The following is a 25,182-nucleotide window of genomic DNA, read 5'->3' as shown; positions in this document are numbered from 1 at the left end:
GTAGTATACGACTCTGGTTGAAGTAATAATAAATTTGGTTGGTGACAGTAATAGTTATGTTCGATATAAATGATTTAAAGGTTTATAAAAGTAATACCATCAACTATAAATTTTGATTATTTATAAAATAAATGATTGATAGTTATAAAATGGCGGGTTATTTTACATAAATTTGTGATTCAATTATCATGTGAAATCATGATATAAAATTCACAAATCAAACTTTTTGAAAAATTTAAAATTTCATATAACGATTTGAAATCGCATGTCAATTCCTAACTAATTGGTACTGGTCATGTGAAAGCTCAATATGGACGTTCTATGTGGGTTCAGTTCATTCAAATAATTAATAATATGTCCTTATTTGACATAAACATTTCAAACTTCTTATATTCAAATAGGACCAGATGAATATATGTACAACAACTACCTTCCACTTGCAAGACAACTCATTCACAATGACAGGATATCAGTGTTTTAAAAGACGGAGACGTAAATTTAATACTTTATCATAAGTAAAACATAAATATTCATATAAAATGCGCATATTCTACATTCACTTGATTTGATATAAATACTGAATATATCGTTCTCCTTATACTATCTGATACCTAACTGTCCTAATCAAACAAAATTTCAAAAAAAGGGCCTAAGTTGGCTAATCAAAATTGAACTTGATCTGTGTCAATGTCATAATGCAAGTTATCTTCTTCTTTTTTTCCACAAGTATAATATTGAAGCATTTTTCACACAGATGATGTCTTAAAACGCCAAAAAGATTGGATCAATGACCTCTCCTGTATTGGAACTACTTAAAATTAAGATGCCTACCCACCACACCAAAAATATTTTAGCGGAAATTAATTAATGCCAATAGCTTGTATTTTTAGTGGCAATTTACAAATCGCTAAAGTCTATAGCAACATTAGATCTAAAGACAATTAACTAACTCTTTGTTAATATGCATATTTATTACTGATAAAATTGTTTTTATTGTAATGGCAGATGCTAAAGTATCTTGAATTGGAAATTTCCATTTTAAATTGCCATATGCAGAATAGCCCCAAAAACATACTGCTCAGCTAATCTTGTCCTTTTCTCTACCTACCTATGTTTCTTTCTCTATTCAGTGTTTATGCGTCTCGATGCTAAGCTAATTTGACTCTGTGTTTGGTATTCATCTCGAGGCTAAGCTAAATTTTTTTTTTAATCAAAGACATCGTCTCTATTGATCATTTATGTGCATAAGCTAATTTGAACTCGATGTTTGATATTCGTCTCGAGACTAAGCTAATTTGAATTTGCATTAAAAAAAATTCCATTTTGAAGATTTGATCACTACTAAAGATGTGTGTCTATGTATCCTAGCAGCTTAGGATAAGGAGCAGTGTATTTTGTTAAGATATTTAGCACAGCATTAAATGAAAAGACAAATGAGCTGTATAGACAAAGAATATACCTTCGGTTATAAGTGAATAATAATTAGGACAAATTTATTTTATAGGGCATTATACATCAGTTGAAAAAAGAAAAATCATTAAGAAAGGGGATAAACAGTAGGTCACTGTCAGAAAAGAGTCAAGTGTGGACCAAATACAGAGAAATTGACAAATTTGAATCTAAATTTTAAACATCATGAATTTTGAATTGAAGAGTAATTCACAAATTGGACATTCAGTTTAAGTCATACTTGTTTCTTTCACATACAAAGTAAGAATTTTGCACAAATAACAATAGTTTGAGCCCTAATTATCAAACATAGCGAGAATTTTTTAAATTTACCCAATATCACTAATACAATACAAATTTCAGAAACTATTATTTGTATTATATATAGCGAATATCATAAATTATCGCTATCTTTATTAACTTTTTAGAACTCTTGCTATATTAGGTAAATATAATGTATAAATTTATCTGATTAGATAATTATCCCTGCAAAATAATTTTAAAACTCTGTATTCTACCTAACACACATATATATTCCTCATTTGAATCCGCCCCTATTTCCTAATTAGAAAATTACTAATTACGTTTTGTTGCTTTAATCAGTTTAATTTCACACGTCTCTGCCAAGTCATTATATGATGTAGATCTAATTAAACTTTAGAAAATTAAATTAAATACTAAAAATGAACCATTTGTAAAAATTTCCACAAGCATATAAAGTACGCATATGATGCTCATCCATAAACTCCCTCTTTTTCTTGATTGCCTCTAAAAATATCTTCTTACTTTTCTATAGTTTTAAGGCAAATACCAAAGAAAAAATAAAATGAAGGAAGATATAGAGCAAAGTGAGAATAGAGTAAATGAAGAAATAAGAACTCCTCTTATAATTCAAACAAATAAAAGTTTAAAAGAAGAAAAGGTTGAAAATGGATGTTATGAGAAGAAACAAGATAGGTGCATGGTTTACCTTAGCACATTTGTGGCTGTTTGTGGTTCATTTGCATTTGGATCTTGTGTAAGTTCATCAGATAGTCACTCAACTAATAGTTATGTTTTCTTCTTGATTTCAATAAAGAAAAATGACTTTCTGAGATAATAAACGCTCTGTTAGTTTAGTTGAGTTATCATCTGAGAAATCTTATTATTGATTGTTGTTAGCGTGTATAACTTAAATCTTTCTTTTTTCCGCTTTTCAGGCTGGATATTCATCACCAATACAATCCGCCATCAGAGAGGATCTTAACTTATCTATAGCAGAGGTTAGATATAGAGAAAAGATATACTTCTAATCTGTTTGTTTTACTTTCCTTTTTAGTTCGTTTAGAAATATATATATATATATTCCTTTTTTTGGAATTTTTTTAATTTTAACTTTCCATGTGGCATGTTTAAAACTACAAAATTAATGGACATAGTTTAGGACCATAAGATTGACGCTTAAACTTCGTGTCAGGTTAAAACAATCCATAATAAGTGAGATTAGTAACTAGGAAAATAAGGCAGGTAATATGCTATAATAGTGTAAGAATTCGTATAGTGTCAGTGTATATAAGTTAAATCCTTCACTCGTTCACTTCGTTAGGTGAGCATTTTCTAGTTAATCAAATCAAGAGTGCTCAACTCACCTGCAATCAGCCTGAAGTACTTTGGCTGATCAAACGATAAATGAACTAGTATTATAATGAAGTATTTGTACTGGTATTAAAACACTAACATGATGTCAAGAATCTACATTGATTAGAATTCTCCCGTTCTTAATGGAATATCGATCTTGTTGGAGAATTTTTTGGCATTCTTAACCTGTGCTTTTGTATTGGACTATACATTGAATGTGCTTAGCATTTTTCCAATACAGTTCTCACTCTTTGGTTCAATATTGACATTTGGTGCAATGATTGGAGCAATCACAAGTGGTCCAATCGCTGATTATATTGGTCGTAAAGGGGTAAGCTGAAGAAAATCCTTACACCAGTATCAACGTTCACATATCGTCTTTATACAGCCTGATAAGTATGTATGTATGCATGTAACACACAAACAGGCAATGAGAATGTCAAGTGGTTTCTGTGTTGCTGGATGGTTAGCTATTTACTTTGCTCAGGTTTACTACAAGCTCTCTTATCATATTCGTGACAGAGGAATTGCTTTGTAGGTCTTATGAACTGATATAATTATTTTTTGACTTCTTCAAGGGAGCACTTGCTCTGGACATTGGAAGATTGGCAACAGGATATGGAATGGGAGTTTTCTCTTATGTGGTACGTTGATCGGTTGTTTTATCAAAATATCCAACAATAGTTATGTTTTCAACCTTCTTGATTCCGACATTTCCCTTTGGACAACAACAACTCAGGTGCCGGTATTTATTGCTGAAATTGCACCTAAAGATTTACGAGGAGCTTTGACAACCATAAACCAGGTAAAGAATAAAACTTGCTATCTGTATTTTTTCAATCGTTTATCAAGTAGTCTATATCACCATTTCTTTAGCTGAGATAACTTGAAAACAATGTGGTTATTTCAGTCTTCGATAAAATGAGGAAGAAACATACTATACTTCTATAGGGTATGGAGGAGATATTGTTGTGGTAGGCTCTTGTTTATCTTACCGTTGACTGTTTGTTACGTCTAAACCTCCAGCTGATGATATGTTGTGGAGTCTCAGTTTCCTTCATTATAGGAACTATGATGACATGGAGAACGTTGGCGTTAACAGGTTTGTCATAGCATCAAGTTGTATACAACCACAATGAACAATGTATTCAAGTGATCGATAAGAGTTTGTTTTTCTTTTTCCAGGATTGATTCCATGTGCTATTCTCATTTTCGGTCTCTTTATCATTCCAGAGTCGCCTAGGTGGTTGGTGAGTTACAAAGACGAATATTTAATAGTTCATACTGTCAGTAAGATCAAGAAAATGACATTAACATTTCCATTATATCTGATAGGCAAAAATAGGGCATCAAAAGGAGTTTGAACTTGCACTCAGTAAACTTCGAGGCAAAGATGCTGATATATCTGAGGAGGCAGCTGAAATCAAGGTTCATTATTCTCGAAAACTCAAATTTCAATTTCTTTCATTCTTCGGAGTTCATCTAAGACTTCCTGATCTGTCTGTGACAGGATTATATAGAAACACTTGAAAAGCTTCCGAAAGTCAACTTGTTTGATTTGTTTCAAAGAAGATACTCGAGCTCACTCATAGTAAAGTTCCTTTCCTATACATTGTTTTTTCAACATTTTGGTAGCTGAAACTGTTGGTTAATTTATATTTATGGTAAACCTATGGACAGGTGGGAGTTGGACTTATGGTGTTTCAACAGTTTGGTGGAATCAATGGAATCTGTTTCTACACCGGTAGCATATTTGAGTCCTCAGGTAGCATTCCCTCATTGTCAAATATCATTTTACACTCGCGAAAAGAAACACAGGATATTCAATATTGTAATAATGCTTAGAACTTGAAACTTCACTAACCATTTGTATTTCTTTTCCAGGGTTCCCCTCTGACATCGGAACTATAATCTATGCAATTATTCAGGTTTCGACTCTTACTCTCTCAGTTCAATGAATGCTAGATATCTCCATCCTAACATTTGGTATTATAACGGATAATTCACTTTACTTTATTTTCTTCATCAGGTTCCCATCACCGCGTTGGGTGCAGCCTTAATTGACAGAGCTGGAAGAAAACCTCTTTTATTGGTATATCTCAGAAAAGAAAGCCATTTTCTTGAGGATATTACACGTTGCATTCATGGTATATAATGATAGCGATATCCTTGCAGGTTTCAGGAACAGGACTTGTCATAGGCTGTGTACTAACAGGAGTCTCATTCTATCTAAAGGTCAACATCATAACCAAAACTGCTTAATATTCTTATTATATCTAGAAAACACTTTGACAAAAAAGTTGAATTGTTTGAACCAGGGACATGACATTGCAATAAAGGTAGCACCGATACTTGCTGTAACAGGCATACTGGTACCATCACTATCCTTTCTAAAATTGTCCCCTGCATAGCTTACCCTGACCCCAACCCTCCCTCATTCCAGTTTATCTAATACTTGTTCTCAAACGCCAGGTCTATATCGGTTCCTTTTCAGTAGGAATGGGAGCAGTTCCTTGGGTTGTGATGTCAGAGGTATGTAAATCTATACCATCCTGAACATTCTGGAGACATTTTTATGCCTAAGAAACGCCTTTCGTGCAGATATATCCTATAAATATTAAAGGTGCTGCTGGGAGCCTTGCAACATTAGTGAATTGGTTTGGAGCATGGGCGTGCTCCTACACTTTCAACTTCCTCATGACCTGGAATTCTTTTGGTAATTAAGCAGTCGTCATTCACAAATATCATACATCAAAGATATATATGAGATATTTCAACTCACATTAGTTAATTTTCACTGTTTTTCAGGTACTTTCATTCTGTATGCTGCAGTGAATGCACTTTCCATTTTATTTGTGATAAAGATAGTACCTGAAACCAAAGGAAGAACTTTGGAACAAATCCAGGCTGCTATTAATGCATCATAAAATTACCTTAGCAGTTAGCACCTTGATCGATTCATCTTTCGTACTGAAATTTACTTCATCAGAGAGAGTCGACAGAATTCGTGCTGTCGTTTGAAACTACATTCTGATTCTCATCCTCAAATTTAAGACATTTGAGTGTTTGTTGTATCATGGATCACATTCTCCAAATTTTTTTAGGTATGAACACTGTAACTCATGAAGGAAAATAGTAGAATGATCACCTGTTCCAGTATTATTATTTTTTGTTCTCTTTAAACTGTGGGAAGAACTAAGCATCATTCAGTTAGTAAAGAAAAGCTTTTCTCATGTTGTGGGATCACATATTTTCATTTGTTCTCATTGATTTATCTCGAGAATTTTAAAGTTAAGTTACTTTTAAGAAGAAAAGTGACATTCTTGCGAGTAAAAAAAAAAGGACATATATATCGCATAAATTGAGACTGAAAGAATAATATGTATTTATTTTGTTAGGGATCGTTGGGCACACCAATGGGGATCTTAATGAATTCAGTCTTATTCAGTAGGACACACATTATGCATCAAATAAAATTACAGTTAACTATATAAAACTAAATGAAACGAAACAAAAGAAATCTGCCAAAAGCTTTTAGCCTGTTGGTTAAAATTCTTAAATGGATCAAGTAACCAAAGAAAATTAAAGGAAAAGGGACATCAAATGCAAATTCTCCATACAATGCACCTCACCAATTACGTACGCAGTCATTCGATATTTACATTAAATCATTTTTTTTAATAGTTTATAATTAAGTAATATATACACTTTCATCATATCTTCCATTTCATGTTTTAAAAATAATACTTAATTAAATTCGCGTCAAAAAAGAATTCAACTTCATTTTTATATTACCAACATTATTTTATAGCCATTTCAAATCTCATAACATAAAACCACAAATTCCAAAAATCCTATCTTTTTTCAAATTCCATCTTTAATCAAACAAATCCACACAAAATAAAATACAAAACATACTATTCTTACCTCACTATATTACTTACTTATTCTAAATCGATATATTTTCCCATAAACAAAATAAAATCATTCATCTAAAAGAAACAAGATCACCACAAACTTGTTTAACAAAATTTTTATTTCTGCATGACACACACATTTATTTATTAATTCTTCATGCAAAATCCATACTACGTGATAGAAGAAAATAACTAAACTACCCTCACTATCAATCTATCACTATAACTGTCATTTCAAGATTCATCTTCTTCTACTATTCTTGAATTATTATCAAAATTCCTCCGTACCAGAAGAAGACGAATCTTTTTTTCCATCGATAAACTTTATTCTCACACTTTCTTCACCTGGATGTATACGTTCAACAATAACCTCCGGGCGATTATTTTTCACCCTTGAAATCTGCAGCCGTCCATTTTCCCGCACTTTTTCTAGATCAAATCTTGGCCGTCCGTTCTCAAACAAACTTGATAAAAGTGGCGGGAAATCTCTAACTGCTACTGAACTAGTACATTTTGTATTTGATCTTCGTTCAGCTAATTCGTTGAAACTGCATTTTGATTTCTCATTGAAGCTCTCAAACCCTAGGCTTTCTGTAATTGTATCTAATGAAATGTTGAGTAGAGGCATATGATAATCATCAATGGGATATGACTCCATAGATTCGTACTTGTTTCTGTTCGTCATATTGAAGAACAGATTCTCTTTATTACAAGTAATTGATGCAATCTGATGAAGATTAATAGATCGATCGATGTTAAAAAAAATAAAGTGTTGAGTAGTTACGTAGTAATTTGTTGTTTTCCACGGGAATGACTTAGTATAATAGTATAGTCTTTGATAAAATAATTTTTTTTTGGAAACATATACTACTAGTTAATTAGTTAACATAGCTATAGTTTGTCTTAATTACAATTCGCGACCTACTTTTAGCTATAATTACGTAGCTCAGCTATTTAGTTTTTATAATTCACACGTTTGTATAATTCAGAATTTGTATAACTGTTTACACTTCTAATGTTTGTAACTTTATATTTCGTTATTTCGAGTTTATACAAAAATAACTGAATTATACAAATGTACCCGCAAATTATACAAACGAGGTAGCTTAAACTGTAGCTACAACCCGTTAATATGCAAACTATAGCTAGCATAATTAAGTTTATTATAATGACTATTTGCGAAAGTTCACCATTTTTTTTATTAATTTTGTTTGGTATTTAAAGAAATTAGAACTTAATTAGTGAGGGGATTAGGTTATGAACCATTTTTAGCTTATTTCATACCAAATACTCTTTTGAACAGGTTAATTACTTACCTGTTTATTTATTTAACTCATTTTAATTCACGCAAATTCAATTCATCCACTTGACTTATCAACCCTAGCTTACGGATCAAATTAATTGACAAACTCTTTGCATGTACAATTTTATTTGTTGATCAATTGCATAAACAAACTAAGATTGAACACAAAAAGACATTTGAAACGATATATATTCACCTATGTATATTGGGGATGTAAAAAAAAGAAGATAAATACTACTAAATAGTTACCATAAAGAAACATATATAGTTCCGATAATTTATTGACATGGTACGAGTCAAGCCTATGTATATTGGGGATGTAAAAAAAAGAAAGATAAATACTACTAAATAGTTACCATAAAGAAACATATATAGTTCCGATAATTTATTGACATGGTACTCCTACCCCGTAAAATAAAGGAAAAAGGTAATTGGCATTAAAAGAAATAATGTTGCTGCCCAGGATCGAACTGGGGACCTTTAGTGTGTAAGACTAACGTGATAACCACTACACCACAGCAACTTACATTTACTATACTTAATTGATTCGTACATAAACGCATTGTCATGATTAGGTGAGGATTATAATGTAATATGCAGGTTCACGTTTACTTAATAGTTTTTGCCCAGACCTTGTGTATATATTAAGAGATGGGATCATTTGATAGGGTGTATAAGAGTAGTGTTGAATAAGGTGTCTTAGTAATGCAGGTATAAGTTATGCCCGACATTAGTTATATAATGCATGTTATTTTTATATATTCCAAATCAAACACTGTGTAAGAATTTCAGCATAACTAATATACCATAGTCCATATTCAACACTATTCTTATACACTCTACCAAGCGACCCCTAAATGTACATAAATATTTGAGTTTCTATCCGTTATAATTGGTGTCTTAACTTGAGGTCGCTATAAGAACCTATAAACTTCAAATCTTGAATCAGCCTCAGGCGAGCTTAGCCTAAAGAAACAGAACAAATTCGTAAAGCTGGACCAGCATATTTAGCTCTTATAGTTAAGCTCAAACTGCTTTAGATATGTTGTTCAATTACAAGATCTGTCATATAAATTATGTCATCTATTCCTTTTGCATCTTGCTTTCTAAAGCAAGGTGTAATGAAGTGGAAACAACACTTTTCCCACCCTAAAAGATATCTTTCTTTACAAAGAAAGCATAAAGCCATACATCAATCACAATAATTAACAATCTGCCTATGTTTAATTTTCATGTGTCTATTTTCCATACACCCTTGTTTGGATTTGAATGAGTAATCCTCACTACTTTATGTTTTGAATCCCGCCTTTTCTTGTTGATGTATTCGTGAGGAACAGTATCTACTTTTACCAAATCAACTTTCACTATGTGGTGATCAGATGTTCCTTTCGAGGAGAAAACCGAGTATGATCCTGGAACAAACTTGTATGGTGAATCGGATGATGAAAGTACGTAATCCACTCGTGTTCCATACTTGCACGTTCCTTGCACGCCTGTACATATTTAACAAGATTTGAGCCAACAATACAAAACGATCATCATATAAATTGAAACAGAAGGAATATCTTACTCTGTCCTTTGGCAATCATGACAACAGACTCACATTCCCCAGCGAAATCCTTAGCATCTGTATATTCTTTACTCTTCAAATACTTCATTACTTCAAATTTTGGTATTGGCTTTCCCATCTCTTCATAATACTGCAAAACGACGATTCAAACAGAATGAGGAAAGAAGCAATATGTGATTTGATTTTCTTTTTTCAAATTGGGATTTATGCTGTATTTTACCTTTACAATTTCTGTCCATCTTTCTGTAGAGTAATCTGTTTCATCAAGAGAATTTAGACCCCCGGCTAAAATGTGTGGCTTATCAGATGATTGGATTATTGCATTTATCTGCTTCATTCGCCAATTCTCATCCAAGTGATCAAGGTGTGTACAGAAGAAATTTAACTCTCCAACTCGAGGAACGTCAATTGTTGCCTTCAGAACATTTCTGCATTCACCATAAAAGATTAACATCCTTCCATTAGATGCAATAATTTCTCTATGCTTCGCGCTATAGTACTGTGCTTCTCTTGTAAAGTTGAATCAAGTGCTTATGTACATCTTGACAAATGAACTACCATAATTGCACATCACTGCATGAATACTACCCTTAGATCCAGGCAAAATGAACCGCTAAACTCAACCACTTACAAAAGAACAAGGCATAATACATAAACAGACACTCAAACTCGGCCTCAACTGATATATAAAGACTCCAACTTTGAGTATGCACATCTAGACACCTCAACTCGTCTCCACTATCTCAGACTGTCAGTTGAACACTCCAACTTACAAAATAATCATTTAGATATCTATAAACGTGTATGTGCCAAGTCAGCATCGGGTGTCCACGAGACACAACGGGGAGAGTTGGATTGTTTAGTCCAATTGAGACCAAGTTGAAGTGGAGTGACTTGCCAGCTAAGGTCAAGTTTGAGTGTTTGTTCATATATTATGTCAAAAAAACAAACTAGTAACTATGACATACATGGTCCATAGAAAAATACCAAATTTACCAGAGGTTTAAGAACTAGATAATTGAACTTAGTGAGTTACTGTATCTGATAAAAAAAATACAGATTTTCTGTCCCTTTAGTGAGATATTATATACTTCATAAGTAATAAAATACTCTGTACGCGCTAAATTAGCTGGCTAGAATTTCTATATTTTGCTAAAACTTTTGAGTTAGATGATTAATCTTTCTGTAACTTTATTAATTCATTCATTTTTTGCTTTAGATTGGCATAAGTTTATCATGACATAGAAAATACAGTAAGGTACAACATGGATCATACTTCTGTGAATAAATTATGAAGTAACTAATTACAAAGTTCCTGCAGCACAAGATGCAGAAAAAATCTACCATGAAAAATCTGTTTGCATAGTTTCAGGTTCGTTAAATTTGTAATTTATTCGACAAAAAAAAGAAAAAACAAAGGCGAAGAAAGACAATTTTTATGATCTAAAATCTACCATCACTCTCATTCATTTTGTATGCATTGACGATGTAAAAGATATTTATACAATCAAATCAACGTTTGAAGTAATGAGAGATAAAATTACCTAAAGTCGGAGTCATCAAAGATTTTTTGAATATTCCAGGACTTGATGGGCCATTTTGACATAATAGCATTACCATACTCAGGTGCCCAACTCTCTGCAAAAACATAATTCATCCCTAAAGCATCAGCCAAATCCGATAACGGCTTCATACCTTTCTCCTCCTCTGCTTTAACATCTTGCAAAGCCAAAATATCCGCATTCAATTCTCTCAAAACTTCAAGTACACTTCTCGTAATTCTATAGTTTTGACAATCAATCCGAGGCATACTCACAGTAGACCTTAACGGAGCTTTTCCTCTACATATACCACTCCCCGAAAACCTCTCACTATCACATCCCAAAATCCTCAATTGCCCACTTTTCTTCAGAGATATTTCATTATCTGGTAAATTAATCGAAACCCTTAACTTCGATTTCGAGAAACTTTGTCTTTTCAACAATAGCGTATCCGTTTCTTTCGTGGGATGAAGAGGAGATTGTTTGAGTATACTCTTAGGCCGATCATTCGCTGATTTCACTCTTAAATTATAGTAATCATTCATTTTACCAGCTTTTGAATTTGAAAATTCGTCATTTTCAAAATCAAAACTAGCTGATCTATCAGTACTACTCTTTGGGAGTGCCGGCGCCATGGAGAAAAGGGCAGCATTAAATGTAGCTACGCGTATTGTTCCTCCAGTTTTAGAACGATTCAATTCGCCATTACTGGGATGAATTGCTGCAGACCCATTTGAATTTGATGGATCAATTTGAGAATGAGAACTTGAATTGGATTTTCCGAGTTTTGTCACAGTAATTTTGATTTTGCTCTTTGAACGGCAGCGTATTGGCCACCGGAGACTAAAACAGAGGCGCTTCAGCTTTTCGTTGAGGACTCTTAGCATGACTTAGAAATGGGATTTAACAGAAATGGTTGACTGAAGAGAAGAGTGATATACTTACACTTAATATAAGTATTGTGATCAATACGTATCCGTATCCGTGTGGTGAGATGACTATAATCTCTTGATTCAATATTTTTTATTAAAATTAGTCGGATCAGTAAATTTTGAAAATGATGGTAAAGTTGGAGGACTTAGAAGGAGTCTTATGGAGAATAGTTAGGTGACACGTGGCAGTTTTTTTTGGGGATTTCTGTTTGATGAATTAAAATTTTCTGTTAACAAGTTGTGAAAAGACAAATGGCAATGTTTCTTTATTCTTTTGGGTTTCCATGTGTAGCCCATATTGAATTCGGATCACATATTTCAAGGCTTATTCTAAGATGACGTTCATAAAAGAATTCTCTCCATACTCAGAACTCAAACTCGATATTTCTAATTAAGGATGAAACCGTTTCACTATTACACCACAATCCATATTGATAAATGTCAATGTTTCTTTGAGGAGAGAGAGGTGGGGTGGTTAACTGCCCACAAGATAGGTGGGTGGGAGGGCAGGGAGTTTATTGGACAGAAGAGATCTGTCTCTTTAGACTTTGTATTAAAGAAATCATGAATATTAAAAAAACAATAATGATTAGAAAAAAGGTTCTGAAAAAACTCAACTACTCCCTCCTAATCCATTCGTCATGTCTTTAATATTTTAATAAATTTGGTGTATCTCAATGTCAATGTTAGTCTTTTCTTGATGTACTTATGGTAATTACCCTTATCGAAAAGGTATAGCAAGAATACGACTAAGATATTATTAACGAAATAACTGAAAATTTAAAAAAATACACGATTTAACTATTAACATAATTATAAAATATTAGGTATTTCGTTCCGTTTATATGAGTTTTGATGAACAAAATTATTTATAATTGTACTAGACGTACATGTAAACTAGCTCGAACAATATTAAAAGGCATAATATGAAATGGATCTTAATTAGTAGTTTATTTAGTTGACCATCTTAACTTTCATATTATTGATAAGAGTCCAATTTCCACGTTGTAATTCGGGTAAATTTTCTTATGTCAAGAATCCAACGTAGACAGGTATAACCTACACACACCTATATATTATTATCTTATTTTTTATTCAGTGTTTGGAGCCCGCATTAGAGCTCGATTAAATCCATTTCGTGCATTATAGGATCAATTCAAAATGACATTCCCAATAAAATTTTCTCCATACACAAAGCTCAAATCTGAAACCTCTAACATAAAGCAGTTCTACTACTGAACCAGTAGCCTACACAAATTTATATTATTAAACACAATGTACTAGCAAATTAATCCAAATAAGGCAAATATTATTTAACGTACAAATTGGTAAAGTAAGTCAAAGAGAGATATAGTCAATACAAATGATAATATAACATTGAGGAGATGTTTTCTTGCTGGGAAAGCCACGTCACCCAAAACCCGGCGGGCACTACTCCAATGCACGAGAGAAAATATCAATAACATCTGTTGTGATATTTTTTGAATTTTGAGAGTGAAATAATTTTTTTTATCTTAAATTTTATATTTTTAAAAAATATCTTTAACTATCATAACTTATAATAATATTTTTATATGTAGTTTTTGCATATCAGATATTGTTAAGAGTAAGAATTTTAATTCTTGAAATTTAAACTGTTGTATAATTATTGTGAATTTGATGAGGGGCTGAACTGTAAATATGAATTTTTAATTGAAATGGGACTCTTTCAATTTGAGAAAGGAAGAATTTAATACGCATTTTGCTATCCCTTTTATGATACATTTATTACAAAATTGTTAATATATTTATGGGAATGGTTACGTCGTCTTCATGCAAAAATTATTAATCAAATTTTCCCTAAGATTTAATATACAAGTTGATAAGTGGACCCAATGGTCATATGTAGAATCCACCATAAATAATACTAGTACACTATTATTACTTATTATTAGTATGTTATATTATGACAAAACAGAGAATATATTGCATTAATTAGTCATGAAAGCAACAAAAGAAAAAAAGAATAGTTATAATCAAATAATCTTTTACCACTATTGGATACGTCAAGTAATGTAATTAATGTAACACGACGAGTCCCTTTCTAAATTCGTTACCACACAAATTAATACAAACGTGAATAAAATAATGCAGGACAATAAGGAATTTAGGACCACTTAATTAACACTAAGAAAATAATGAAGAAAAAAAAGATGAAGTAATTTCAATAGAAATCAAGATCATAACATAGGTGTTCGGTACGAAGGAAAATGTTTTTTTAAGAAAATAAACCCATTTTTTATATATATATTTTGTGTTTGGTACATTAGTAAAAGAAAATTATTTTAAATTATTTATATATAATCTAGACAAATACTATTGGGGTCGGGAGTAAATGTATGGGATAGCGACAATGGGGCCGGGGCTACATCCTATATGAGGGGTGAAGATGAGATACGTTGGAGAGGGTACATGGAGACACAAATTCACAATCAATGTGAAATATCACTCTTGTGGAACTTGTTTTCTCTATATTCACTAGAGAAGTCATTTTTCTCATATTCAAGAAACTTGTTTTCACGTAAACAATATTTTTTCAAATCGAACATGAAAAAATTGAAAAACTTTTTTTTACCGAACACACATAATCTAACACTCTCTGAACAAACAAACAAAAGAGGACGAGTGATTAGATTTGGATAATTAATACGTCATGACTATATTTGATTTGTCGTCCTTATGGTTTTGTTTTATTTTACCACAATGAAGGTTTTTTTTTTTTTTTTTTGTTTTTTTTTTAAAATTTTGCGAGCACTGAGGAAAGAAATACATAATTTCAATTTTCATGTACTTTAAAAAAAATAAAAAAATAATCATATTTCATGTACTTTGCTAAAATAATAATTTTAAAAAAAATGATATATAGATTAAAGAAATTTAAAAGGAGAGAAAATTTCGCCCTTAGTATATTTTATTGAAATAATATTATATTTTATCTAATAAATTTTTGTCACTTCTTTATGTAATATCAAGAAATAATAGCAGACAAAAGAGAGTATTTTTTTTTATGTATGATTAATATATAAATGAACAATGAACCAAACTCGATTCCAATTCAATCGAGAAACTATATTATATTTAGTTTTATATGATTTTAATGACTTAAAAATCGATTAAATTAAGTTAATTTTAATTTTAATTAAATTGACTCAAATTAAATTGTGAACACTCCTATAATTATATCTTTTCTCACACCCATATATAACCTTTTTTTCTTATTCATAACAAATCATAATATGATATATCGTTCGCACATCAACAATATTGTTATATCAAGAGGTGTTAAAATATTTGGTCCCCATTTTACATTATTGAGTAACTACTATAATGATTAGAGTGGATTTTCCATATGCATGCATTTAATTTAATTTACAACTAGATAAGACACTGATTATGAAAAATGAGAAGACAGCTCTTATTCTGGCTGCCTCTTTTGTATGCTTGTGGCTTTTCAAGATTCCCCTTCACATTACATGTATAATTAATTAATCATTTCATTTAACTAAGATCTTCTTTCACACTTTAAAGAGGCTTATCACAGCTATCTTCCAACCCTAATAATTCTTGTTGGGCCTTAAAATAACACACATGTAATATCACATGGAATCAGAATTTAAAGCTTATAAATTTTTGAATTTTAGCTACTCGTTTTTTAGTTATAGGATTTTACATCAATAGTTTGTACATATATCAATGAATTTCTTTAAAAAAAGATTATATAAGTGGTTTCCTATTCGATCGGTGTTCGGAGCCCACATTAGAGCTCCAATTAAATTCGAATCGTACACTACAGGGCTCAATTAGGGAGGGGTGGAGCCAACATACTGTTAGGGGGTTCATCCGCCCCTTTGGTGGAAAATATTACTATGTATACATGGTTAAAATTATTTTTTACGTATACATAGTAGATGATGTTGAATCCCCTTCGATTAGTTTGTGTGTCTACTTCTTCAGATTTTGAACCTCTTATGAAAAATCTAAACCCCACCCAATAGGTTTTTCATCATATACAAGCTAAGACTCAAACCTGAAACCTTTGATTAAGGTGAAACAGTCTCACCACTGCATTACGATTCAGATTGATGTATCCTTTAATATAGTGATTGAGAGAGAAAGAAAGAAACATTGTGTTAAAAGAGGAAACCAAAGTCTAACTAAGATTTTTCCAGCTCATGTTTTGAAGGATGTTTCCTTTTCAAAGTATATATCACTATTATAAGTCATGTGACCTTAGAAAGGTAATTTTCTATATGTTATAATAATAATGGCATCGGCCCCAAACATATTTCCTCTAATAATAAAAAAGATGAATTCAGAACTTGAAATTAAGATAGTCAAATTATTATTTATCACTACATTTATTGTTATTTCGTTGTTTTTATCTATGTGATACTTTTTCATTTTTTGGTATGTTCTAACGGAATGGTACTCTTATGTATGTAGAACTTTAGTGTGACAGATAAAGGAGATTAAGAATGAGAACAAACATGAATTATTTTATTCGATAATACATTTAACTTTAAAAAAAACAATTAAAGTAGCTCTAAAAAACAAAACATAACAATTATTTTAAAATAAAAAGAGTAATCATAAATCTACTCCTAACAAACTGTTCATCATTTCAAAAGTTTTTCTTTAAGACTGTTCCAAAAAAATAAAGGGTAGAATGTACCTTTCAAGTACTAAAGCACATGCAACATGAATTCTGCTAATTAATATGCTTTGAAGATTGCTTTTACTAGCTGTTCTTACTAGCTATTAAATAAATTATTCCTTCCGTTTATTTTTATTTGTCTAATATTTTTAAAATAAATTTTTATTTTAATATATTGAGAAAAGATAATAAAAACAGTTATTTTACTCTTAACATTAATTATTTATTCTTCAAATTATTTCTTTAAACGTAAGGACTCATTTGATACAAGGGATAAGGGATAACTATTTTTGTAATTAATTTTAAGATAAACTTATCCCATTTTAATTGGATAAAATTGCGAGACAATTAACCACGAAATTATAGTGTTACTTTTAGGGGAGACTAAGCAAATACCCCATAAAAGTAAAATAATTACAAACATATAGTCATTTACATTCATGCCCCACTAGATAATTACACTATATACCCCTGAAGTAATTTCACTTAACTGATACTATATATATATCAGTATCATATACTATATTTGTATCATTAAGGCTGATAAATACGCTTAACTGATACTCAATGAGTATCATATACTGTATTGGTATTATTAAGTCTGATTCTCTTTATTGATACTAAACCAGTGTATATATATTGTTTTGGTATCATTAATGTTTCTTGTTCAGAAATTATTCATTAGTCAATGATACTATAAGTACTCTTATACTATCATAGGCTAATGAGTAATTTCCGAATAAGAAATCTTAATGATACCATAAAAAAATATAAACGATATTATAATATCATTGACTAATGAATAATTTCTAAACAAGAAACCTTAATGATACCACAACAATATACATATACTCTTATAAGATCATTGACTAATGAGTAATTTTGGAACAAGAAACCTTAATGATACCACAACAATATACATAAACTCTTATAAGATCATTGACTAATGAGTAATTTTGGAACAAGAAACATTAATGATACCACAACAATATACATAAACTCTTATAGTATCATTGACTAATGAGTAATTTTTGAACAAGAAATATTAGTGATATCAATACAGTAGATATATACTGATTTAGTATCAGTTAAGCAAAATTATCAGCCTTAATGATACCAACACAGTACATGATACTGATTTAGTATTATCAGTCTTAAAGAATGAGGGTATGAGCTGTAATTTTTTTTTTTTAAAGAATGGATATTTCTTGAATTACTTTGGATTGGGGTATGAGCATGTAATTATTTTGAGTTTCATGACCTATTATGTAGTTTTTCCTTATTTTTATCTTATATTGAGGGTGTGATAACAATCCTGAGATACTTAATCACGAAATAATTTATGGAAAAATTACATAACTACACACCATTTATTATCATATTTTCTTATTTTCCTTACCATTTCAAAAAAATAAAAAATCCTCCTTTTTGCTCCCATCATCCCCTTTTCCGGATACATTAATTTGAAATTTCATACCCATGATTTTCTTTCCTTTTTACAAGCCACAAATCTCTCTATAGTTACCTACATTAATCCATTTTTGAATTTCAAATCTTTTCTCTTTCAATTAATGATTTCAAGTTTTTCAAGAAGTAGATTTCTTTCCGTCAATTCAATTTTCAATTTCTTTTAATTATTTTTTTTAGTTTTTTCATCTTAAAAAATTATTGAATTTGTTACTTCCGGTCTCTTTACTGGAAGAGGGGTGGAAAATGTTGCTAATGCAGAGAATTCATTTTGGAGTGCATTTGGAATTGTTCCAAGAATTTCTAATGGTGGTCTTGATACACTTAATTTCATTGGTTCGATATTTCAGTATTGGGCTTACCCAATTAGTCCGAGAAGGATACATCTTCGTTTCTTTCCGTTGATTAGATTGTTGACTTTTTTTTTGATTTTTTGGTTGTTCATCTTTTCTGATACATTTAGATTCAGATTTTCAATGTTTTAGTTGATTTTGTTTCTTAAACTAATGTATACTGTCTTCGTTTCAACGTTATGATACAATACAATTCTATCATGCACAATGTATCGTGTTCAAATATTAGTTTTGATACATAACCTTTATTAGTATTGATACTTTATACAAAAATTCTACCAACTATATCATTTATGATGTATCGGCCTTTTCATCTACAAATTCCTAATACATATGGATTCTGCTCTCAAACAAAATAAATTACACAAATAATAATGTATCATGCACTAATTTAGCATGATACATAAATTCAAATTTATACTAAATGTATCTGATACATAACAATTATCAAACAGTAATGTATCGATCTCAAACCTAACATCTTATGGGCAACAACTTCTAATTTAATGTATCTAGAAGAAATACAACACTTATCAATTTAAACAAGATACATAAATAATAATATATTGATAAATCTATCCATCTCGGAAACGAAATTCAATAAACGATTACACAACATTATAAAAGGTATGAATAATCCATCAAAGCTATGCATCTCTTCAGCCTTTTTGTTTGTTGTAACAATGCATAACAGATATATTGAAAATTCAAACTCTTGTTTCTTCACCTCAACGATGTATCAGATCTCCAAATTTTTTTCTCAACTCATCGATCTCTAATTTAGTTGCGATGACTGATTTGAGATTCACAAACCAATATTTTGACCAACAAAAATTCCATCACTTTTATATCGTTCATACCTCACCTCACTTTCTCAGATTCTGAAATGTCTCAACAAAATCGACATGTTCATGTTGTATCATTACAATTTGTCGACAAGTTTGATTCAAAAATTGAGATTTTTTTTGAAAGAATGGAAAGAAGAATTTTGAGATCTAAAAACACATTACATATACATCAAAATAGTAATGTATCACGACTTATATACCAATATACAAATTCAAAAATGAAAAAACAGAGGGTATACATAGCAAATCCAAACAACTTGAATCAAAATTAAAAGGATCTTCGATGAACTTGAAGATTCAAAAGGAAGTTGTTTGTCCAACAACATTTTCATCACTTTTGTATCCTTCATAACTCACCTCTCTAACCCAAATTTCAACAAAAGTTTTTGAATCAAATCTGAAAGGTTTCTTCGTTGAACAGGGGGAAGCAATTTGAAATTTTGAATTTCTTTGTTCTAAATTTGCTTCTGTATCATTGAGAGTAAGAAGAAACGTAGGTTTAATTTATGGGATTTGATTAGAGTGTCAAATTTTATTCCCTTTTTAGCGTAACAGAAGGATTCTTCTTGTATTAGAATTAATGTATCCGGAAGGTACAAATTTTAAGGAATTATTGTAATTAGAAAAAAAGTAGGAATAAGATGTAATTTACTCTTTACATAAGTTATACATAGTTTATTTTCCAGCCTAATGAGCCCTACTATACATGAATTAATATGAGCATTAGATATTCATATTAATTATTATTTTTTAAGAGTACAAATTTCAAAATAGACGAGTAAAAATAAACACAAGAAATAATTAGAAACTTTGAGCGCCATCATATGTTCTTCTAATTAAATAAAAGTTCTACTTCTTCTGCTAATGTGCTTAAAAGCTGTTTTTTTTTATTTAAAAAAATCAATTGATTAGCCTAAAAAAATGATAAAGAATATTTGTTACATTATGCCATTAATATTAATCCTGTTCTTCTTCGACCTTGATGAGTACTTAAAATCACAGGATTCAAATATATTATTATTATTATGTACTTTTTAAAAATCACAGGATTCAAATAACACTTTAGTACGATAAATACATTAACCTTTACGACAATCGAGAGAACCAATAATTTCTTCATTATTTATAAGCATCAATAGAGACACGAAAGGACAAAAGAGCCAGGTCTAGAAGTAATGTATAAAGTGAATACTCCAAAACTAATTATTATTATTATTATTATTTTTTTTTTTTACTTAATTTGATTGCAAATATTCTACTTTGACGATGAAAACATTTTCTATCAAAAGTAATTTATATTATGATCAAATTTATATATGTAATTAAGAATGTAAAAAACTTATCACTTCAAATTCAAACTAGGTGAACTTTAACCATTTTATTATAAATATTATTTTGATATTTGAGTTGAAATTTATCGTATTTTTCATATAATTTTTTAATATAAGTATATATTAAAAAAAAGCGTCGACAGCAGGGTTCGAACCTGCGCGGGCGAAGCCCAACAGATTTCAAGTCTGTCTCCTTAACCACTCGGACATATCGACATACGTTTATTCGTTCACTATTTAAATAATATATAGTCTAATTAATTTTACTGGGATATTTATGGGTTTGGCCAATTTCTAGAAAACAAAGAATGTTTTTGAAAAATATTTTAAAATTTCATTTTTTACGCCCACCCCCGGGCACCCTGCAATTTTATTTTTTAAAAAAACTATTTTTGGGTCGGAAATTCGGGTCAGATCTTAGGGTCGAATTATGGAACGGTCGCCTGGGTCGTGTTCTAGTTTGGGTGTCAAGGTCGGGTCCTAGATCGATTATCGGGGTTGTTTTTCAGGTCAAAACTTATTTTCCTAAAAAGTATTTTCTAGTCTCAAGCTAAAATAAAAGATATTTTCTAGAAAATGTTTTTCATTCACCAATGAAACATTAAAAAAAAAAATTCTAGAAAAATTTTCTACTCACCAACCAAACATGAAAAATAAGTTAGAAATCCACTTGTTTTCCAAGAAAACATTTTCTAGGAAAATATTTTCCATCATACAAACACACCTAAAGTTCAAAAAGTAAAGAAGAATTTTAAATTTTGTATCTTAAGTATGTCAAGTAGAGAGTTAGAGTTAAAAATTTGTCAAAAAAAAAAAGAAACATTTTTTAAAAAACTGGATTAGAAAAAAAAGCAATACAAACAAAATAAAGCGAAAGGAGTACTTTCCTTAAAAAGAAATGTTTACTTGATCGAGTTGTGATGTTCTGTGCAAGCTTTAGGAACAAGGATAAAAAAAAGACAAATTACTTAACTACACTCCTTTACTTACCTTAATATCCATTTATCCCTATTTATTTCAAAAATTTCAAAAATCCCTTATTTACCTATGTATCTCGCATGTATCCCGTGCACAACGCTATGTATCCCGCTATGTGGAATGTATCAAACGCTATGTATCCCGTGCACAACGCTATGTATCCTGCTATGTGGAAAGTATCAAACCTAATGTATCCCGTGCACAATGCTATGTATCCCGCTATGTGGAATGTATCAAATGTTATGTATCCCGTGCACAACGCTATGTATCCTGCTATGTGGAATGTATCAAACCTAATGTATCCCGTGCACAACGCTATGTATCCCGCAAACATCATTTTTAAGAGATTTTTGGTAAATAGAAAACTAGAAGGAATAGGATGTTATTTAGTACTTATAATATGTGGTTCCTATAATTTATACTAAAAAAAAAACCCTTCCCAAAAGCTTAAAAAAAGATTATTTTTTTAATTAAAATTTTCGCTGAACATAAATTGTCGCTCTAATATTGATAAAGTACTTTCAATTTAATTAGCCAAACACAAGTTATTTCTTTTCAAAAATACTTTTTAAAATAACTTTTTAAATTTTTTTTTGGACAAATAAGCTATTAGTCCAAGGATAAATAAAAGGGAAAATTACACCCGCTGATATCTCATAACATATGTTAACCATTTTCTGACTCAACTTTACAAAATTATCAGAAATAGCTCAATTCGGACAAAATTACCATGCATGATATGATTAATCCACATTTATTATATCTCTTCTCCAAGAAAGACAAATTCTTCTTCTTCTTCGACTTTTTTCCATTCTCAGATTCTTCGATTCTTCTTCTTCCAGCCACAAATTCTTCTTCTTGTGCTTCATCATTTTTCTTCGTCTCCTTTTTCCTTCTTCTGTTTTTTTTTATAAAATATTCCACGTACTACAAACATGAATCGTTTTGAGAGAATTATATATCAAAAGACTCGAAACAACGAGAGGATTTCATATCTAAAATTTGGGACTGTTTTAAGGTGATTTTGAGTTGCTCAAATTGAATAGTCAGTATATACTTCATGGATAGTCAACATATACTTCATGTATAGTTAGGCTCTATTCAGCTTTTTGTTGAACATATCATAATGTATAGTTAATGTATAAATATGATATATTATACGGTCAGTGTATACTTTATATACTATATTTTATAATCAGTGCATATGGATGTATGTACCTTTTTTGATACAGATATACATCAATATACATGATTATACACTATGTATACAATATCGATACATTACATTACTATTTATATAATATCGATACATTACATGTACAATAATTATTTTTATTGAATTTTTTTGTCATATGTATGAAAGAGTTTAGAAATTTGTCCATCGCATTGTTTTCATTTTCTAATGTGAGAAATACCTAGAGATATAAAAAGTGTAGCCTTTACCCACGATTTTTCTCCCATTTAGCCACAGTTCTCGCGTGGCTAAACCTCACGATTTTTTTTTTGGTTGCTTTTGGGCTATTTTTAATATAAAAACGTTATAGCTATATTTATTATAAACTAGTTACTTTATTGTATATTTATGAAATCGTCCCATAAATAAAATACCAAGTAACTTTCTCCAAAAGTACCTTATACAAAAAAAGAAGAAGGGTAAATTACAGAAATCACATACTTTTAAGGCAAAATTATAATTTATCCCTTAAAAGTTTATAATTACAGAAATCCCTCATTTTCGCGCATCAGATTAGTGTATCGGCGCTTATATTATTGTATCTTGCGCATCAGATTAATGTATCAGCGCTTATATTATTGTATCTCGCGCATCAGATTAATGTATCAGTGCTTATATTATTGTATCTCGCGCATGTATCAACACTTATATAGCTCTGATACATTAATCTGATGCGCGAGATACAATAATATAAGCGCTGATACATTAATCTGATGTGCGAGATACAATAATATAAGCGCTGATACACTAATCTGATGCGCGAAAATGAGAGATTTTGGAGATTTGTAAAACTTATAGGGGATAATGGTAATAATAAAACTAAAAAGTGAGATTTCTGTAATTTTTCCAACAAAAAAATACTTGCTTTAATTTTTTTTAATCATATTACTCTACTTTCATATCTTGAATCCTCTAAGAAATGTACTAACAAATCCCTAATTGAATGTTGGCCATTGACACGTCCATAAAATGCTATGTGACCAAAATAGAACTTTAAATTTTGGCTAGAGCTCAAATATACTATTAATAGTTCTCTATGTTTATAAGATTGTACTACTTTTAGTCAAAAAATTTCGTCAAAACTAAGTGAAGATTTCATTATCATGTCATATATATGTCTTTATACATCAACTGTAATATTTAGATTATTAGTGACAAGTATACATTTTCGTTTGATTGGAAACAAATTATCTCGATATTAGTTATTATACAATTGTTATTGAAATACAAATATTATTATGAAATAAAAATATTATTACAATTTCAAAACAACTAATTTCACAATAAGTTATTTTGTAATTTTAAAATAAGTTCATCCTAAAATTTATAACACAATTAGTTATTCCTTTTTCCTTCCGCCATAGGAGCCTTGGGAGAAATTGTGAATCTATCTTAGAGCCTGTTTGATAGGTTTATTGCTTTTAGCTTATTTTTGTCTTTTTAACTTAAAAGTAAATACTTTTTAAATTTATTCAAATACTCTAAAAGTGCTTAAACACTATTTTAACTTAAAAACACTTTAAATAAATGAATCCAAATAAGCTCTTAAAACTTTCCAACAAACACTATATGTGACATGACTCTTATTTGAGGAACTTTCACATATAGCCACTCAAAAATAGCCTAATTACGCTCCATAGATATAGTGTGATAATTACGATTCGTAGCTACATGTTATAAGGAGGAGAGAGGCGAGCGAAATTGAGAGAGAGGAGAGAGGCAAGCGAGAGAGGGCAGAGAGTGGGAGAGACGTGAATTGTATATGTATATCGGTTAGATAATTGTATATTATACATATGAATTTATATATATGGCAAGCAAGATTGGGAGAGGGAGGAGAGAGGATAGCGATACTGGAAGAGGGAGGAGAGAGGCGAGCGAGAGAGAGCAATAATTTGTATAATTCGCATCTCATTTGTATAATTCACAGCTACGTTTGTATAATTCGT

General features: G+C 30.5%; 3 protein-coding genes and 2 non-coding genes across 5 annotated transcripts; 1 reads left to right on the top strand and 4 right to left on the bottom strand.

Annotated features, from left to right (window-relative positions):
• Positions 1-2,181: 2,181 nt before the first annotated feature.
• On the top strand, positions 2,182-6,000 carry LOC125808173 (sugar transporter ERD6-like 7). Its single transcript, XM_049487897.1, has 18 exons — positions 2,182-2,467; positions 2,649-2,711; positions 3,308-3,397; positions 3,494-3,553; positions 3,645-3,710; positions 3,806-3,871; positions 4,093-4,168; positions 4,252-4,316; positions 4,402-4,494; positions 4,577-4,657; positions 4,747-4,831; positions 4,951-4,994; positions 5,096-5,158; positions 5,242-5,301; positions 5,385-5,438; positions 5,539-5,598; positions 5,668-5,782; positions 5,875-6,000. Exons 1-18 carry the CDS (start codon positions 2,276-2,278, stop codon positions 5,991-5,993), a joined length of 1,452 nt encoding a protein of 483 aa, XP_049343854.1. The 5' UTR covers positions 2,182-2,275; the 3' UTR covers positions 5,994-6,000.
• A 1,254-nt stretch (positions 6,001-7,254) lies between these two features.
• On the bottom strand, positions 7,255-7,668 carry LOC125808231 (uncharacterized). Its single transcript, XM_049487953.1, has one exon. It carries the CDS (start codon positions 7,666-7,668, stop codon positions 7,255-7,257), a length of 414 nt encoding a protein of 137 aa, XP_049343910.1.
• A 1,068-nt stretch (positions 7,669-8,736) lies between these two features.
• Positions 8,737-8,809, bottom strand: TRNAV-UAC (transfer RNA valine (anticodon UAC)). Its single transcript has one exon. It is a non-coding gene; the product is annotated as a tRNA-Val (tRNA).
• Positions 8,810-9,351: 542 nt separating this feature from the next.
• On the bottom strand, positions 9,352-12,379 carry LOC125808172 (uncharacterized). The gene is made up of 4 exons (XM_049487896.1): positions 11,401-12,379; positions 10,077-10,284; positions 9,857-9,986; positions 9,352-9,779 (listed from the first exon to the last, which is right to left on the bottom strand). Exons 1-4 carry the CDS (start codon positions 12,282-12,284, stop codon positions 9,517-9,519), a joined length of 1,485 nt encoding a protein of 494 aa, XP_049343853.1. The 5' UTR covers positions 12,285-12,379; the 3' UTR covers positions 9,352-9,516.
• Positions 12,380-21,155: 8,776 nt separating this feature from the next.
• TRNAS-UGA (transfer RNA serine (anticodon UGA)) lies at positions 21,156-21,237 on the bottom strand. The gene has a single exon. It is a non-coding gene; the product is annotated as a tRNA-Ser (tRNA).
• Positions 21,238-25,182: the final 3,945 nt, after the last annotated feature.

This window comes from Solanum verrucosum, unplaced genomic scaffold (assembly GCF_900185275.1).
Source record: "Solanum verrucosum unplaced genomic scaffold, falcon-dt-bn FXZP01000234.1, whole genome shotgun sequence".
NCBI classification, from domain to species: domain Eukaryota; kingdom Viridiplantae; phylum Streptophyta; class Magnoliopsida; order Solanales; family Solanaceae; genus Solanum; species Solanum verrucosum.
Note: the sequence above shows the minus strand (reverse complement) of the source record. Positions and strands in the feature narration are given on the sequence as shown.